The 19,363-nt window shown below is 45.6% G+C and overlaps 1 protein-coding gene across 1 annotated transcript in view; it reads right to left on the bottom strand.

The window, feature by feature from the left end:
* ANO2 (anoctamin 2) overlaps positions 1-19,363 on the bottom strand; it is a 213,668-nt gene that overhangs the window by 45,651 nt on the left and 148,654 nt on the right. Inside the window, exon 15 of the mRNA XM_076328786.1 lies at positions 2,619-2,693. Within this exon, the coding sequence (XP_076184901.1) occupies positions 2,619-2,693 (75 nt within the window). The remainder of the gene's footprint in view (positions 1-2,618; positions 2,694-19,363) is intronic.

Here is a 19,363-nt window from a genome sequence, read left to right as displayed (position 1 = left end):
CTGCTCTCTTCAAGCAGCTACCAACGTTTTCATCACATACTCTTTGCCGCAACATGTACATTCTCAATGTGGAGTTTCTAAACTGTGACATACATTATTACTAATCGCACACAAGCCAAGCTTGTATATGCCCCCTAGACCTCCTGCTACCACTGGTCTTATTGAGCAAAAATAAGACTTGAGAACTTCTGTTCTACGATCCCTGCAAAAGACATTGCTTAAATCAAGGTTGGATCTTCTGCCTCCTCTGCAGTCAAGTGAGGCTTTGTTTAAAACAAAAGAGCTGTGACCAGATTTTAAAGCATCCGTAAATGTGCAAAATAATCCTTGGAATTATTTGGTGGTGTAAAATACCAAGACCGATTGGGCAAGAGAACCAAACCCAACATTTTTTTCAACCCACACTTTTAAAGAAACAAACAGCATACCTAGCTTAATAGAGACAGAACAAAAGCCAGGAAGAAAAAAAATACAACACAGTTCTTGAGAGAGGATTCACAAAAGTGAAGTACACAAAAGAAGTACACAAATGAAAAATAAAGAGAAAAGGTTTTACACTAAGAAATCCGTTAGCAGCTTCAAGAATCATCAGGGAAAGTATGGCATGTAAAGCTGAGGGAAGGAGGGACAGAACACAGCAGCAACATTCTATAGCAATGTAGACATCTTCATGGAAAATACCTATGGGTTTGTGCCGCCAGACCCTTTGGGCCTGGAAAAGGTAGTATTAAGAATTCAACAATCACTTCTGCAGCACTAGAAATTGCAGCACGTGCATGTGCATATCTGTATCTGAGTCTTCAATGTCTGTGTGCTGTATATGCGCACACGCACAGGTAAATTCAAGATTTCATCACCTATTATGTATGTAGAGCTTACAGCTAAAAAGATTAGTCTGTGTGAATAATAATAACGGAGGTAGATGAGACCAATTTAGTTTCCTCAGTGCAATTCTATTGCACAAGCTGACAGCAAACTTTAGTCTGGTGTTTCCAATTCCTGTTTAACTAATCTAGCAGAAAAAAAAGAAACATTACATACAGTAAAGAGTAGATTGTAATCTCCACATGGGAAAGCAGAGCTGGCTCTCCTTCGTCAAGAGCTGACTTGAATTTCATGCATGGTTTGTAAGTTGTCTCCTGTAGGTGCTTAGATCTTACTAATGCCCAAAATATTCTAAAAAAATCATTGTGGCCACTTCTCCAAATGGTGAAAGCCAGCATAGTTCCACTAGTCACTAACAGAAGTTGAATAATTGGAGCTCTACATTTTACCTTTATAAATCTCTGAGATGTTACAGTAAGCAGGGAGTGTAAAACATAGGCTATGTCTCAGGAAAGCACTTTAAGCTTATGCTTAGGGGAGATTTAAATGTGGTTAAAGTCAAGAGCACGTGTAAGCACCTTGTCTGCAAAAGAATGACTTGTAAAAGCTAAATCAGGGCTATATGCTTAGTCATAGTCAGTATACTCTGCTTTAAGCAAAGTGCCAACTGATGCCAGTTCGAGGTTCTGTCTAAAAAGCAAATGCTTGGTATGGCCTCAGGACAATAAACTCACCCAAAATGTTCTAAGTACATAGACATAAATCTGAATGACACACCTAATATGTACAGAAAATATACTTAATATACAATATGTATATCTTCATAAATATATACACAAATATTTATAAAAATGCATACATTAATTTGACTTCAATGTGAATATAAAATGTTTTTGACGGTCAGAAAAATAAATTAAATCTTCACAGGACATCTGTTGCAGCATATGCTAATTCCAGTATATTAGAAATACACTTAGGTATTTTAAAATAATGTAGTCCCTAAGTAAATTTCCCATGCCAGATGCTCCTGTGGTGTAAACCAGCATATTTCATTGCCATTTTATACTGGCTCTAGATGTGAATATATGCTTTCATTCAGTAATTTCTGTAACCAGAGGGATAATGGGATCCTTGACAATGTAATTTAAGGTTTCTTAGCCAGGCTTTCCTATTGCTGTTTACAAAGTCTAGCAGCTTGATGATCTGTTTATGATCTGTTGGAAATTTCGCTAGGACAGTGGTGTCCACACTTTTACAGTTGGCTGACCTGCATACCTTATTCTTGTTCTCAAGTGAGGATTGTATACCATGGTCTTCCTCGACTACACTATAGTCCATCCCTGAATGTGTGTTGGACACATACTTCTCAGCAACAGATTTATTTCACCTGTATGTCATCTATTCAGTAGGCTCAACACTTCTGAATGTCATTCTGACAGAGCATACTGTGCACACAAGCAAATACACAGTGGGCTTCCCTTCATCAAATAACGGAGGATGGAGCAGAAACCCTGTGGGAGAGACAGCATCTAGTAACAAGCCGCTGTCATTACAGCAAGTCATCCAGCCAACAGCCCTCTCATAAACAGCCTTTGAGAATAAAGTTGGAGGTAGGCATTGAGCTCTATGAGTCTTCCTAGTAGGACATATATTTCTCACAAACTGTAGGTTAGAATCCTAACTTTCTTCATATTTTTAGCATCTTTGAGAATACTAATTCAGGATTCCACTCAAGATGCTCATTGTAAAGTTCCTTACACCTAATAAATGTGCAGAAATGCAGATTATATTACCATAAATAAAATCAATCCAAAGTTTGCTGCATATCCAGGCATACGGTCACTCCATGTCAGCTTCTCTTTTTCATCCTGTGACAAAACACAAAGATAAAATAGCAGACATTACGGAACTGTACAATAGCAAATATTAGAGTTAGTAAGATCTGTTATTGAAAAATGTTCTCAATTCCCCTACTCCTGTTGTAATTTTGAAGATGATTATAAGATTTTGAACACTGATATTTTAAAGCAGACTTTAATTTGAGAGAAAAGAGGGTAAGAGGGTAAATAGGATATACAGACAATGTCTGCAAAAATCAGAAAATATCATATGTAACTATGATTTTAATATTTGAAAAAATTTATTCAGCTCTTACTAAATTTCATAATATCAGGAGAAAGCCCTGAGATTCACCTTAATTTACATTTGGGCAAAGCAGGATTCAACCATTTATTTTGAATTGCTTCTTGTAAAACTTCAGAAGAATAGTGCTTGAGACAAAAATCATTAAAAGAATGCTTACTACCATTGAACCAAGATTTTTTCTCTAATGGTTACCTTATCCAAATGTGGCCCCTAAGATAGTTCTTGCAAAGACACTCCAATCCTTCTCCTAGTACTTGGTCTATAGAAGAGAGAAACTACAAAGGCAAGCCCCTTCTGTGATCTCTGCTGCCAACCTTAGAATCATAGAATCATAGAATCATTAAGGTTGGAAAAGACCTCTAAGATCATCGAGTCCAACCATCGACCCAACACCACCACCCACTAAACCATGTCCCTAAGTGCCTCATCTACTCGTCTTTTAAATACCTCCAGGGATGGGGACTCCACCACTTCCCTGGGCAGCCTGTTCCAATGTTTCACCACTCTTTCAGTAAAGAAATTTTTCCTCATGTCCAATCTAAACCTCCCCTGGCACAACTTGAGGTCATTTCCTCTTGTCCTATCGCTAGTTACTTGGGAAAAGAGACCAACACCCACCTCACTACAGCCTCCTTTCAGGTAGTTGTAGAGAGCGATGAGGTCTCCCCTCAGCCTCCTTTTCTCCAGGCTAAACAACCCCAGTGCCCTCAGCCGCTCCTCATCAGACTTGTGCTCCAGACCCTTCACCAGCCTCGTTGCCCTTCTCTGGACACGCTCCAGCACCTCAACGTCCTTCTTGTAGTGAGGGGCCCAAAAGTGAACACAGTATTCGAGGTGCGGCCTCACCAGGGCCGAGTACAGGGGCACAATCACTTCCCTACTCCTGCTGGCCACACTAGTTCTGATACAAGCCAGGATGCCATTGGCCTTCTTGGCTGCCTGGGCACACTGCTGGCTCATATTCAGCCAGCTGTAGACCAACACCCCCAGGTCCTTTTCTGCCAGGCAGCTTTCCAGCCACTCTTCCCCAAGCCTGTAGTGCTGCATGGGGTTGTTGTGGCCGAAATGCAGGACTCGGCACTTGGCCTTGTTGAATCTCATACAACTGGCCTCAGCCCATCGATCCAGCCTGTCCCGGTCCCTCTGCAGAGCCTTCCTACCCTCCAGCAGATCAACACTCCCGCCCTACTTGGTGTCATCTGCAAACTTACTGAGGGTGCACTCAATCCCCTCATCCAGATCATTGATAAAGATATTGAACAAGACCAGCCCCAAAACTGAGCCCTGGGGAACACCGCTCGTGACCGGCCGCCAACTGGATGTAACTCCATTCACCACAACTCTCTGGGCCCGGCCGTCCAGCCAGTTTTTTACCCAGCACAGAGTACACCTGTCTAAGCCGTGAGCCACCAGCTTCTCTAGGAGAATGCTGTGGGAGACGGTGTCAAAGGCCTTGCTGAAGTCCAGGTAGACCACATCCACAGCCTTTCCCTCATCCACTAGGCGGGTCACCTGGTCATAGAAGGAGATCAGGTTGGTCAAGCAGGACGTCCCTTTCATGAACCCGTGCTGGCTGGGCCGGATCCCCTGGTTGTCCCGCTCATGCCTTGTGAGCGCCCTCAAGATGAACCGCTCCATCATCTTCCCCGGCACCGAGGTCAGGCTGACAGGCCTGTAGTTCCCCAGATCCTCCTTCTCGCCCTTCTTGTAGATGGGCGTCACATTGGCAAGCCTCCAGTCGTCCGGGACCTCCCCCGTTAACCAGGACTGCTGATAAATGATGGAGAGTGGCTTGGCGAGCACCTCCGCCAGCTCCCTCAGCACTCTCGGGTGGATCCCATCCGGCCCCATAGACTTGTGAGCGTCCAGGTGGCGTAGCAGGTCATTGACTACTTCCTCTTGGATTATGGGGGGTTCATCCTGCTCGCCGTCCCTGTCTTCCAGCTCGGGGGGCCAAGTACCCTGAGGATAACTGGTCTGACTGTTAAAGACTGAGGCAAAGAAGGCATTGAGTACCTCAGCCTTTTCCTCATCCTCGGTGACAATGTTCCCCCCCGCATCCAATAAAGGATGGAGATTCTCCTTGGCTCTCTTCTTGTCATTAATATATTTGTAAAAACTTTTTTTTGTTGTCTTTAACGACAGCGGCCAGATTGCGTTCTAGCTGGGCTTTTGCCTTTCTCATTTCTTCTCTGCACGACCTAACGAGATCCCTGTACTCTTCTTGAGTCACCTGCCCCTTCTTCCACAAGCGGTAAACTCTCCTTTTTTTCCTGAGTCCCAGCAAGAGCTCCCCGTTCAGCCAGGCCGGTCGTCTTCCCTGCCCGTTCTTCTTACGGCGTACAGGGACAGCCTGCTCCTGCGCCTTTAAGACTTCCTTCTTGAAGATCGTCCAGCCTTCCTGGACCCCTTTGCCCTTCAGGACCGTCTCCCAAGGGACTCTCTCAACCAGCATCCTGAACAGGCCAAAGTCCGCCCTCCGGAAGTCCATGGTTGCAGTTTTGCTGCCCCCCCTCCTTACTTCACCAAGAAGCGAGAATTCTACCATTTCATGGTCGCTAAGCCCAAGACTACCTCCGACCACCACATCTCCCACCAGTCCTTCTCTGTTAGTTAACAGCAGGTCGAGCAAGGCACCTCCCCTGGTAGGCTCACTTACCAGCTGTGTCAGGAAGTTGTCTTCCACACACTCCAGGAACCTCCTAGACTGCTTCCTCTCTGCCGTGTTGTATTTCCAGCAGACATCCGGGAAGTTGAAGTCCCCCACAAGAACAAGGGCTAGCGATTGAGAGATTTCTGCCAGCCGCTTGTAGAACACTTCATCTGCCCCTTCATCCTGGTTGGGTGGTCTATAACAGACTCCCAGCAGGATATCTGCCTTGTTGGCCTTCCCCCTCATCCTTACCCATAAACACTCGACCATATCATCATCACAATCGTTGAGCTCTAGACAATCGAAACACTCCCTAACACACAGGGCCACCCCACCGCCTCTCCTTCCTCGCCTGTCCCTCCTGAAGAGTCTATAGCCATCCATTGCAGCACTCCAGTCATGAGAGTCACCCCACCATGTTTCTGTGATGGCGACTAAGTCATGTCTCTACCACTGCACAATGGCTTCCAGCTCCTCCTGTTTGCCGCCCATGCTGCATGCATTGGTGTAGATGCACTTGAGCTGGGCTATCGATTTCACCCCTGGTATTGGCATGCCACCCCTAGGCTCATCTCTAGTGAGCCTGGTTTTATCCCCTTCCCCCTTCCAACCTAGTTTAAAGCCCTCTCAATGAGCCCTGCCAATTCATGAGCAATGATCCTTTTCCCCCTGTGAGACAGCTGGACTCCATCTGCCGCCAGCAGGCCCGGTGCCGTGTAAACCTCCCCGTGATCAAAAAAGCCAAAATTCCTCCGATGGCACCAGCCCCTGAGCCACGTGTTGATCAGGTGTGTTTTCCTGTTCCTTTCAGTATCCTTCCCTGCCACTGTAGGGATAGAGGAAAACACTACCTGTGCTTCCGATCCTTCAACCAGTCGCCCCAGTGCCCTGAAGTCCCTTTTGATCACTGCAGGACTTCTCTCTGCAACCTCATCACTGCCAGCCTGTATAACCAACAGCGGGTAGTAACCGGAAGACCGTACCAGACCAGGGAGCTTCCTAGTGATGTCTCTGACCCGGGCCCCAGGGAGGCAGCAGACTTCCCTGTGGGACGGGTCCGGTCGGCATATAGGGCACTCTGTTCCCTCTGTTCTCTTGTTTTCTTCATGTGCAAACAGCATCTCTCTCTTCACTGCATAATTTAAAGCAACTGTGATCAGTGAAATCTAGTATGCTTTTACTCTCCCCACACAAACCTAACTCCATCTCTAGCAACGTGTACATCTAAAGAAGATATTTGAAAGTGGATATATATAAGAAATATGATTCCCTCCTCTCGAAATAGGTTTCTTAAAATAATAATAAGGTCATTACTTTGTTTAAGTTAAACTAAAACGATATAATCAAATTAACTAAGGACACAGAGCCAGCTGCTGTTCGCATTTCTGTGAACCACCATTGCTATGCCATGGACTAGTACTTCACTTACACTGGAGTTAAGCCAGACTTATTCTGAATTTAAATGAACTTAAATCAGATTAGAATTAAGGTCAAAGGTTTCAAATAAACCATTTCTAAGGCACAATTGTCCTCAGATAAAAATCAAAATCTGTGAGTATTATGCCTTTGTAAAAGGCTTTCCCAAAGTAGCACTAGGAATACAGTATATACTCCAAGGGCAGAAATGCAGCCATGAATTTTCTCATGGAGTTTACTGGGATGTGGAATTAGACTGACGACATGATCTTGTCTACACATCCATTGCCATTGTGGTGATGCCTCAAACACTGTGGGAAGTAGCATCCCCTCTTCTCAGCTCAGCTGTTCAAACAGACAAGTTAAGCATGTTTCCTTTGGGAGAATGCTGGCAGGACTGGGCCATAGCAAACCCAAGCAGAAGCACAAAAAATTTGGCCCAATGTATGCAGTACATAAATACTCCATACAGTACATAAATGGAGCCCATCATTTAGCTGGAAGGCTACTTTAAAAAGCATTTATGTGAAAGCACAGATGCGTTTCATTTCATTTTGGCTTTTACCACTCAACAATTATACAGGACATAAAGAAGGTCTAAGTGATTATACTCCAAGAAGGCCTGAAGGACGCCACGTCTAACAATTTCACTAGGGGAAAAACACTAAAGAAGCAAAACAACAGAATGAGTTAATGCTAGCCAAAACAGTTAAAGGAAACAAGAAAATCTTTTATAACCATACTGAGGTGGAAAGAGAAAATTGTGATTTATACAAAAGGGCCAGGAAAAGGCAAAAATGACCAAGAAAGTTACTTCAAAAATCTCTCTAGCAGTAAGCATTTTGGAAAATAAGAAATCATAATATCAATATCAAACTTTCACATATCATGAATCATGCTCGCCAAATCCTGAGTGGCAAAGTGACTAAGGTTTTTCATGTTTTGGGGTTTTTTGTTCAATATTTCTGGTGATGTAAGACATTTACTGTATTTTGAAACATCAGCTAGGATTCTGACATGATCTACTGGCTTTCCAAGTCAAGAAAAACATCACATGCTGGAAGACTCCTGATAACACCTCAGCAACTTAGAGAACTGAGAAATCAGGGAATACCTTAAGAAACAGTTGTCCATTATGAAAAAGAAATGGCTATTTGCCCTGTGTGCCCTATCCCCCCCCCCCCCTTTTTTTTTTTTTTAGTAAAATAGATCTGGATAGTTACAGGAAAGAAGAAGAAAAATTAGGAAAAGTGAGCAATGATTGACATGTACTTTTAGAGATGAATATCAGAAGCTAAGGTGTACCTAAGCCTACATTTTTAGGCATTAAGAGACATTATGATTAATCCATTTAAGGGACCCAACTTCAGGAGAGTTTAAGGACTGCAGTTATTAGAGTGTTTACCCTCTTTAATCTCAGCATGTGCATTAAGAATGCAGAGACATCTAGCATCACCAGTCATTTTGGAAGCCCTAGGTTTAGCACCTGAATACTTGTTTTACATTAATTATTGCTTTTCAAAAGCACTTTGTGCCTGATGAGTTCAATAAAATAAGTTCCTGGAATAAAGATTTAGAAGCATAACTAATTCTTAAAATTTAAATTTATTACTGGGAATAGCTAAATGAAATATGGACTGCCTCCAAAAAATATTACCTCACTGAACAGGACAAAAACAGTCCTTTCTCTTGTGGTGGGTTGACCTTGGCTGGCTGCTAGATGCCCACCCAGCCGCTCACTCACTCTCCCCCCTCAACAGGACTGGGGGGGAAATTAACATGAAAAAGCTTGTGAGTTGAGGTAAAGACAGGAAGATAACTTAGCAATTGCTATCAGCATGGGCAAACCAGACTTGACTTGGGGAAAATTAGTTTAATTTATCACTATTTAAAATAGATTTGGATGGTGAGAAATAAAAACAAAACTAAAAACTCCTTCCACTTCACCTCCCTCCCGACTTCTTCCCAGGTCCAAGTTCAGTCCTTCATTCCTGACTCCTCTACTTCCCTCCCCAAGTGCTGCAGGAGGATGGGGAATGGTGGGTTATTTGGTCAGTCCATAACAGCTCCTCTCTGCTTCTCCTTCCCCCTCACACTGTTCCCCTGCTCCAGCATGGGTCCTTCCATGGGCTGCAGTCCTTCAGGATAAACCTGCTCCACTGTGGGCTCTCCAGGGGCTGCAGTTCCTTCAGGAAATACCCACCCACTCCGGAATGGGGTCCTCCACAGGCTGCAGTGTGAGTATCTGCTCCATGGTGGCCCTCTCCATGGGCTGCAGGAAATACCTGCTCCACCGTGGTCTCTCCAGTGGCTGCAGGAGAATCTCTGCTTGGGCGCCTTGAGCACCTCCTCCCCTCCTCCTGCTCTCACCTTGGTGCTCACAGGGCTGTTTCTCACACTTTTCCCCCTCTCTCCTCGCTGCCAGGCAGCATTTTACCCTTTCTTACACATGCTTTCCCAGAGGTGCCATCAACTTGCTGAGGGGGCTCAGCTGTGCCCTGCGGTGGGTCCGTTGGAGCAGCCCCAGCCTTTCCTCACAGAAGCCACCCCTGCAGCCACCGCTGCCAGTGCCTGGGCACCAGCACCCAGTACATCTATGGTGTTGGTGCAACGGCATAAGGAAAATCACATTTGCTTTTGAACACTGAACAAGGCAATGCAAGTTGAACAGAGCTCAGCGGAGTGACAGGCACTTCGGCAGTGCCTTCCCAGTCTCTTCTTGCAATGAATGACACAAAGGGGAAAATTAGGAAGAGAGAGGAGAGGGTGTGCATCGGGAAAGACAAGTGGATAAAGGAAGGAAGAGAAGATCAGCATGCCATCTAGTCAGCTTTCTCTTTCGTGCATGTTCTTCCTTTAACCTTAGGTGACTTTGCCATGAGTTTGCCATTCTCTGTAGCTCTTAGCTAAAGGGAGATCTGAACAACATGCCTGAGTTGCTATGCCATTATGAGAAGAAAGAAAAAGCTGGATGAAAATATTCCTGAGTTACTTAGCATACATGGCACAAACCAAATTCTGAAATTTAAATCAATATAGTAGGCAGCTGAAAGCTACTTTCTGTTACGACTCTTGCTAAGAAAACCAAATCTGTAAATTTGCTTGGTATTTTCTATCACACCTGATTCTACTCTCTGGCAATAGTGCCATCTAGCCGCTAAAAGACTGTACTGTGAGGTATCAAGAACACCTTGTCTGTGATCAAAATATTACACTTGCACACTGCAGCAAGTGTGGTTTATTCTAAGTTAGTGGAACTCATTCATAGATTTCTCATAGGATATGGCACATACCTCATTCTAATCAATAACATGCATTACAGAACGTTGCCTAGATTTTAGACAGAGGTAGGAAAGCTTTCCTGAAGGTTGATGAAAACTCAGCCAAGCAGGCAGGGAATCTATCTGGAGCAGTCCAAGAGGTGTATGCATTTATTGACGTAACAAGACGAAACTGATGATCTGAAGAACAATCTCAATGACAGATATGTTACACTGTGGAATATTCCCCAAGAGAAACTGTATTACAGGGAAATGCAGACAGAAAACCTCACAACAGAGATTATATTTTTGTGGTGAACAAGACAAACTAAAAGATATATTTAAAAATCCTTCTTTCCCTTTCTTTAAATACAGTACTGTATTTGCAATTGTATTGCAGGAAAAGATAGTTGTTCTGGGTGTAGTGATGTCTTCCTGTTTTAATGTTTAATGTGGTATTAAATGTGTTCCATGCAGGAATACAATTATTTCCTATTAGAAAATAAAAAATAAAATTAAAAAAAAAAAAAAAGAAAAGAAAAAAGAAATAAAATTAAGCACCATCTAGGTTTTGCTGGATGGTTCATTTCCTTATGAGTTACCTAACATGGCAAAGATCCAACATGTGCAGTTCTGCATCCTCAGGTGGGCTCCTGAGCTGTGGAAACCTGGAAATATACTGCACTTGGACAGCACCAAGCGACTTTGTGAAAACAGTTCTATGTTTCTCTGTGAATTAAATCACAGCCAGTTTGCTGAGATCACAAGTATTTCAGTTATTTATTTATATTTTCCCACAAGAGAACACCTCCTCAAAGCAGGTGTTTCTAACCATCAGCCATGCCAGCTCAACCTGCACTTGGGGAGTAAAGCAACATTCTCTCTTCTGCATCCTACTTTGTAACTCCAGTTCTGAAATGCAGGCTCTTCAGTGCAGTTGCACCTGGGCAACCCCAATGACTTCAATGGACTTGCACAGGGCTGCAATAATTGACTGGAACTTATTAAAAGATGCTCAGGGAAGAACAGAATCCAGGACCCCTCTCTCTTGACTTCCTAAGGCCTTGCACAGCTAGCAACAGCAAAAAGCTGCAAAATTTTATTTCCGATAACAAAATCCAGAAGTTCGTCTCTAAATATGCCCAGGAAGCATCAAACAAGTAAATGCCATTTTTATAACTGCACTTTTCTTAGTAGAAACAAAAGCTTTAACTTGTGTAAAAACTGTGCTGTCCAAATGAGCATCTAGAAATAAGAATTGTAGTATCAAATACAGCTCTTCTGTATTTGAGTAACACCCAAAATATTTGTCCTGGTTTCGGCAGGGATAGAGTTAATTTCCTTTCTAGTAGCTGGTACAGTGTTTTGGATTTAGGATGAGAACAAAGTTGATAACACACCAGTGTTTTAGTTGTTGCTAGGTAATGCTTACACTAGCCAAGGACTTTTCAGCTTCCCATGCTCTACTGACTGAGAAGGCTGGAGGTGCACAAGAAGCTGGGAGGGGGCACAGCCAAACTGGCCAAAGGGACATTCCATACCATGTGACGTCATGCTCAGTACATAAACTGGGGAAAGCTGGCCGGGGGGGCCGCTGCTCGGGGACTGGCTGGGCATCGGTCAGCGGGTGGTGAGCAATTGTACTGTGCATCACTTGTTTTGTATTATTATTATTATTATTATCATATTATTATTATCATTTTATTTCAATTATTAAACTGTTTTTATCTCAACCCACGAGTCTTTCTAACTTGTGCTCTTCCAATTCTCTCCCCCATCCCACCGGGTGGGGGGGAGTGAGCGAGCGGCTGCGTGGTGCTTAATTGCTGACTGAGATTAAACCACGACAGTCCTTTTTGGCGCCCAACGTGGGGCTCGAAGGGTTTGAGATAATAACAGATTAACCGGAGTGTATTAAGGAACTTATATCTGTTAATAGTTGAGGGTCACAATGTTGGTTTCTCTGTTCTCGATATTGATTTGTATAATCTGCATCGCGCTCTTTTTTTTGCTGTACATGTTAAAGATTGGTGTTGGGTTTTGCAGTTTGCTGTGGTCTGCAGTGAATAGTAATGTCTCGCTTGTGAGGTTTGTTTTTAGAACATTGACCTTGACGTTAGTGTGGTATGTAAACTTCGCAATGAAGCCGTTACTGTACCACGGAGACCATTTCGTGGAGACAACTAGCAATTGCAGTAACTTTTCTGAGAGTTTTTTTTCAGAGGAAATACAGAATGGCAGTGTCACTACCTTCTTCTATGATGTTTCCTCCTTCATTACAGTAATTTTTCAGTATTTTGAGCATCCTTGGGCAGTTAAGATACTTCTATTAATACTTCTTGGGAATATTGTTTCGGTTTTGTCTAAAGTTGGTAATCAATTTAAGAATATCATCCAGAGATCTGCCCCAAGGCTGAATAATTATGAGTGGCAGGGTGTGTGGGACAAGATGGGCAAGTACCTAGGCCAATGGGCACCCCCAGTGTTTTGGAACTTCACCCCTGAGCAAATGCAGAATCCTGAAAAGTTAGTAGAATATTTGGAAAAAGTATGCTGTCACCCTGGCAACTCTAGAGAGATGCAACTCATTGCAACGTGCTGGGGCCTGGCCCATGCCTACCGAGCCCTGTTCAACACCATTCAGTACCCTCAAAGGGAAGAGAAGGTCTCTGGCTCTGACAGTAAAACGACACGCACTGCGGCCACTCAGACCCGGGCAACAGGCCGTTTAGCCACTCAAACCCGGGCAACACGCACTACGGCCACTCCAACCCCGGCGACAGGCCCTGTGGCCACTCAGACTCCGGTGACATGCACTTGCACTGCGGCCACTCCAACCCCGGCGACATGCACTGCGGCCACTCCAACCCCGGCGACAGGCCCTGCGGCCACTCAGACTCCGGTGACATGCACTTGCACTGCGGCCACTCCAACCCCGGCAACAGGCCCTGTGGCCACTCAGACTCCGGTGACATGCACTTGCACTGCGGCCACTCCAACCCCGGTGACATGTACTGCGGCCACTCCAACCCCAGCGACATGCACTGCGGCCACTCCAACCCCGGCAACAGGCCCTGCGGCCACTCAGACTCCGCTGACATGCACTTGCACTGCGGCCACTCCAACCCCAGCAACACGCCCTGTGGCTGAACCAAAGAACCAGCCTGTGCCGGTATCAGTCGCCCCTGTACACAAGAAGAAATTTTGGAAGCGGAAGTCAGCTCGTTTAGTAAGGGAGGAAGAAGCTTCTTCTAAAAGGGAACCGGAGGAAGAAGTATACGAGACAGATGACCCTAGAGAAGGACCATCACGAGAACGGGAGGAGGAAAGCCAGCCGCTGACCGGGGAGGAGGAAGAGGAAGAACTCATAAACGAGGCAGTGACCACCCGATCTCTATCCCTGAGTGAGCTGCGAGATATACGAAAAGATTTCAGCCGTCGTCCAGGTGAGCATATTGTCACCTGGCTGCTCCGATGCTGGGATAATGGGGCCAGTAGCCTGGAATTAGAGGGTAGGGAAGCCAAGCAGCTGGGATCCCTTTCTAGGGAAGGGGGCATTGACAAAGCAATTGGAAAAGGGACACATATCCTCAGCCTTTGGAGGCGACTCCTGTCAAGCGTGAAGGAAAGGTATCCCTTTAAGGAAGATGTCATATGTCGCCCAAGCAAGTGGGCCACCATGGAGAAGGGTATCCAGTTTCTGAGAGAATTAGCTGTGCTGGAGGTGATTTATGATGACCTGAACAATGAACAACTATCCAAAGATCCAGACGAAGTCAAGTGCACACGACCCATGTGGCAGAAGTTTATAAGGAGCTCACCATCGTCATACGCCAACTCATTGGCAGTGATAACCTGGAAAGATGGAGAGGAACAAACAGTGGATGAATTGGCTAGTCAACTCCGGCAATACGAGGAAAGTCTTTCTTCCTCCATCGTCTCGGCTGTGGAGAAACTGTCCCGGGAGATCCAGCAACTCAGAGAGGATAGGTCCTACTCCTCACCTATACGGACCAGTATCTCGGCTATTAGAAGTAAGCGTTCTTTTGCTCAAGAGAGAGAATATAAAGGGTACACACCACGGGGCACCCTATGGTTTTACCTGCGTGACCACGGAGAGGACATGAGGAAGTGGGATGGGAAACCTACTGCAGCCCTAGGGGCACGGGTACGCGAATTGCAAGGGAAAACAATCACAGAAAGAGGTTCTTCCAGGAAAATTGCTGCTCCAGTTTCCAGCGGGCAGTTCCCCAGAGAGAGTAGAAGGGCTGATCTTACTCTTGATCTTAATGAAGAAACTTCTGACTCATACGTACAAGAAATGAGAAACGAGTACTGTGATGAGGATTAGAGGGGCCCTGCCTCCAGCCAGGGGGAGGAAAGGGACAACCGGGTTTACTGGACTGTGTGGATTCGGTGGCCTGGCACATCAGACCCACAGAAGTATAAGGCTCTGGTAGACACCGGTGCACAGTGTACCCTAATGCCATCAAGATATATAGGAACAGAACCCATCTATATTTCTGGGGTGACGGGGGGATCCCAACAGCTATCTGTATTGGAAGCCGAAGTGAGTCTAACTGGGAATGGGTGGCAGAAGCACCCCATTGTGACTGGCCCAGATGCTCCGTGCATCCTTGGCATAGACTACCTCAGGAGAGGGTATTTCAAGGACCCAAAAGGGTACAGGTGGGCTTTTGGTATAGCTGCCTTGGAGATGGAGGAGATTAAACAGCTGTCCACCTTGCCTGGTCTCTCGGAGAACCCTTCTGTTGTGGGGTTGCTGAAGGTCGAAGACCAACAAGTGCCGATCGCTACCACCACAGTGCACCGGCGGCAATATCGCACCAACCGAGACTCCCTGATTCCCATTCATGAGCTGATTCGTCGACTGGAGAGCCAAGGAGTGATCAGCAAGACCCGCTCACCCTTTAACAGTCCCATATGGCCAGTGCAGAAGTCTAATGGAGAGTGGAGACTAACAGTAGACTATCGTGGCCTAAATGAAGTCACGCCACCGCTGAGTGCTGCCGTGCCAGACATGCTAGAACTTCAATACAAATTGGAATCAAAGGCAGCCAAGTGGTATGCCACAGTTGATATTGCTAATGCGTTTTTCTCAATCCCTTTGGCGGCAGAGTGCAGGCCACAATTTGCTTTCACTTGGAGGGGTGTTCAGTACACCTGGAACCGACTGCCCCAGGGGTGGAAACACAGCCCTACCATTTGCCATGGACTGATCCAGACTGCATTAGAACAGGGTGGAGCTCCAGAACACCTGCAATACATTGATGATATCATCATGTGGGGCAACACAGCAGGAGAAGTTTTTGAAAAAGGGAAGGAAATAGTCCAAATCCTGCTGAAGGCCGGTTTTGCCATAAAACAAAGTAAGGTCAAGGGACCTGCACAGGAGATCCAGTTTTTAGGAATAAAATGGCAAGATGGACGTCGTCAGATCCCAATGGATGTGATCAACAAAATAACAGCCATGTCTCCACCAACTAGCAAAAAGGAAACACAAGCTTTCTTAGGCGTCATGGGTTTTTGGAGAATGCACATTCCAAATTACAGTCTGATTGTAAACCCTCTCTATCAAGTGACCCGAAAGAAGAACGATTTCAAATGGGGCCCTGAGCAGCGACAAGCTTTTGAACAAATTAAACAGGAGATAGTTCATGCAGTAGCCCTGGGGCCAGTCCGGGCAGGGCAAGAGGTAAAAAATGTGCTCTATACCGCAGCCGGGGAGAATGGCCCTACCTGGAGCCTCTGGCAGAAAGCACCAGGGGAGACTCGAGGTCGACCCCTAGGGTTTTGGAGTCGGGGATACAGAGGATCCGAGGCCCGCTATACTCCAACTGAAAAAGAGATATTAGCAGCATATGAAGGGGTTCGAGCTGCTTCGGAAGTGATCGGCACTGAAGCACAGCTCCTCCTGGCACCCCAACTGCCAGTGCTGGGCTGGATGTTCAGAGGGAGGGTCCCCTGTACACATCATGCAACTGATGCTACATGGAGTAAGTGGGTCGCACTAATCACACAACGGGCTCGACTAGGAAACCCCAGTCGCCCAGGAATTCTGGAAGTGATCATGGATTGGCCAGAGGGCAAAGATTTTGGAATATTGCCAGAGGAGGAGGTAACGCGTGCTGAAGAGGCCCCAATGTATAATGAACTACCAGAAAATGAGAAGCAATATGCCCTGTTCACTGATGGGTCCTGTCGTCTTGTGGGAAAGCATCGGAGGTGGAAAGCTGCTGTATGGAGTCCTATGCGACAAGTTGTAGAAACGGCTGAAGGGGAAGGTGAATCGAGCCAATTTGCAGAAGTAAAGGCCATCCAGCTGGCTTTAGACATTGCTGACCGAGAAAAGTGGCCAGTGCTCTATCTCTATACTGACTCATGGATGATGGCAAATGCCCTGTGGGGGTGGTTGCAGCAATGGAAGCAGAGCAACTGGCAGCGCAGAGGCAAACCCATCTGGGCTGCCGCATTGTGGCAAGATATTGCTGCCCGGGTGGAGAACCTGGTTGTAAAAGTCCGTCACGTAGATGCTCACGTACCCAAGAGTCGGGCCACTGAAGAACATCAAAACAACCAGCAGGTGGATCAGGCTGCTAAGATTGAAGTGGCTCAGGTGGATCTGGACTGGCAACATAAGGGTGAATTATTTCTAGCTCGGTGGGCCCATGACACCTCAGGTCACCAAGGAAGAGATGCAACATATAGATGGGCTCGTGATCGAGGGGTGGACTTGACCATGGACACTATAGCCCAGGTTATCCATGAATGCGAAACACGCGCTGCAATCAAGCAAGCCAAGCGGTTAAAGCCTTTTTGGTATGGAGGACGATGGTTGAAATATAAATATGGGGAGGCCTGGCAGATCGATTATATCACACTCCCACAAACCCGCCAAGGCAAGCGCCACGTGCTTACAATGGTGGAGGCAACCACCGGATGGCTGGAAACATATCCCGTGCCCCATGCCACCGCCCGGAACACTATCCTGGGCCTTGAAAAGCAAGTCCTATGGCGACATGGCACCCCAGAAAGAATTGAGTCAGACAATGGGACTCATTTCCGAAACAACCTCATAGACACCTGGGCCAAAGAGCACGGCATTGAGTGGGTGTATCACATCCCCTATCATGCACCAGCCTCTGGGAAAATTGAACGATACAATGGACTGTTAAAGACTACACTGAGAGCAATGGGTGGTGGGACGTTCAAACATTGGGATACGCATTTAGCAAAGGCCACCTGGTTAGTCAACACGAGGGGATCTGCCAATCGAGCAGGCCCTGCCCAGTCAGAACTTTTACGTACTGTAGATGGGAATAAAGTCCCTGTAGTGCACATAAAAAATATGCTGGGGAAGACAGTCTGGGTTATTCCTGCCTCGGGCAGAGGCAAACCCATCCATGGGATTGCTTTTGCTCAAGGACCTGGGTGCACTTGGTGGATAATGCGGAAGGATGGGGAAGTCCGATGTGTACCTCAAGGGGATTTGATTTTGGGTGAGAATAGCCAATGATCTGAATTATGTGATGTTAAGTACTAATTATAGTTATAATAGTTATACTAATAATACACAGATATACTAATAATACTAATAATATTATATGCCCTACTAATGTTATTACAATAAGAATCACCCAATGAAGAATAACTTCAGTGAAACCAAGCAAAGCACAGTGATGATGGTACCAGAACTGACTTCAACATGAAACAATCCAACACCACATACCATCTCCATTTTTCCTGCCCTGAAAGATTATTATGACAGATGGAGCCTGAAGTCATGGACTAAATGAACTCACCGAACATTTTAGAGGGATGGCCCACAGATGAAGGGAATGATATCTCTGTGTGTGTGTATATATATATATAAAAGGGGGTGGTGATTAATGAAAATGTACTGGAAAATGTGAGACTTGAGCATGATGCAGATGGTATAGAATAAGGGGTGGATATTGTCCTGGTTTCGGCAGGGATAGAGTTAATTTCCTTTCTAGTAGCTGGTACAGTGTTTTGGATTTAGGATGAGAACAAAGTTGATAACACACCAGTGTTTTAGTTGTTGCTAGGTAATGCTTACACTAGCCAAGGACTTTTCAGCTTCCCATGCTCTACTGACTGAGAAGGCTGGAGGTGCACAAGAAGCTGGGAGGGGGCACAGCCAAACTGGCCAAAGGGACATTCCATACCATGTGACGTCATGCTCAGTACATAAACTGGGGAAAGCTGGCCGGGGGGGCCGCTGCTCGGGGACTGGCTGGGCATCGGTCAGCGGGTGGTGAGCAATTGTACTGTGCATCACTTGTTTTGTATTATTATTATTATTATTATTATCATATTATTATTATCATTTTATTTCAATTATTAAACTGTTTTTATCTCAACCCACGAGTCTTTCTAACTTGTGCTCTTCCAATTCTCTCCCCCATCCCACCGGGTGGGGGGGAGTGAGCGAGCGGCTGCGTGGTGCTTAGTTGCTGACTGAGATTAAACCACGACAATATTCCATGTGTATTGCAGGCTGAAGACAAGGAATGAAATGAGCTTCTTCTGAAATAAAGGGCCCCTATAACTTTACTTTGGGAATGAAATAAGATAAAGGCAAAGATAAAAGGATACTTCAGAGCTATTTGGAGGTTAAAAGAAGTTAAGAGCCAGAAAAAGCCTGCAGTACAGGCAGTTTTGGAAGACAATTGATTCCAGGCTGGCGACACAAAAGGAGGCACAATCAAGGCACATCAGCATTTCTGGGATCTTGCAGTGGCCCACAGTGGTAATTACAGCTAAGAAACTCTTTGGACAAGTTCATGGGACTGCTCCAGCCTGTATTAGAGACCACTGGCCCTCAAACTTCTAAGATGAAAGACAAAACTGCTGCCAGCCTGGGTGTCTGCCAATGCCTGTGTCTATCCCAGTCTGAATCCGTCCCTAGGAGTTCTACCTTCACACTCCCACAGAAGCTGAAAGAGCTTTTGGTCTAAGGCCCATTAAAAGAGAGCACAACATTTTCTATTCTTCTCACTTAGAAAGCAGTAAGGGCATT

The sequence above is a fragment of the Aptenodytes patagonicus genome, chromosome 1 (assembly GCF_965638725.1).
Source record: "Aptenodytes patagonicus chromosome 1, bAptPat1.pri.cur, whole genome shotgun sequence".
Lineage (NCBI taxonomy): Eukaryota > Metazoa > Chordata > Aves > Sphenisciformes > Spheniscidae > Aptenodytes > Aptenodytes patagonicus.
This window is presented reverse-complemented; position numbering and strand designations above follow the sequence as displayed.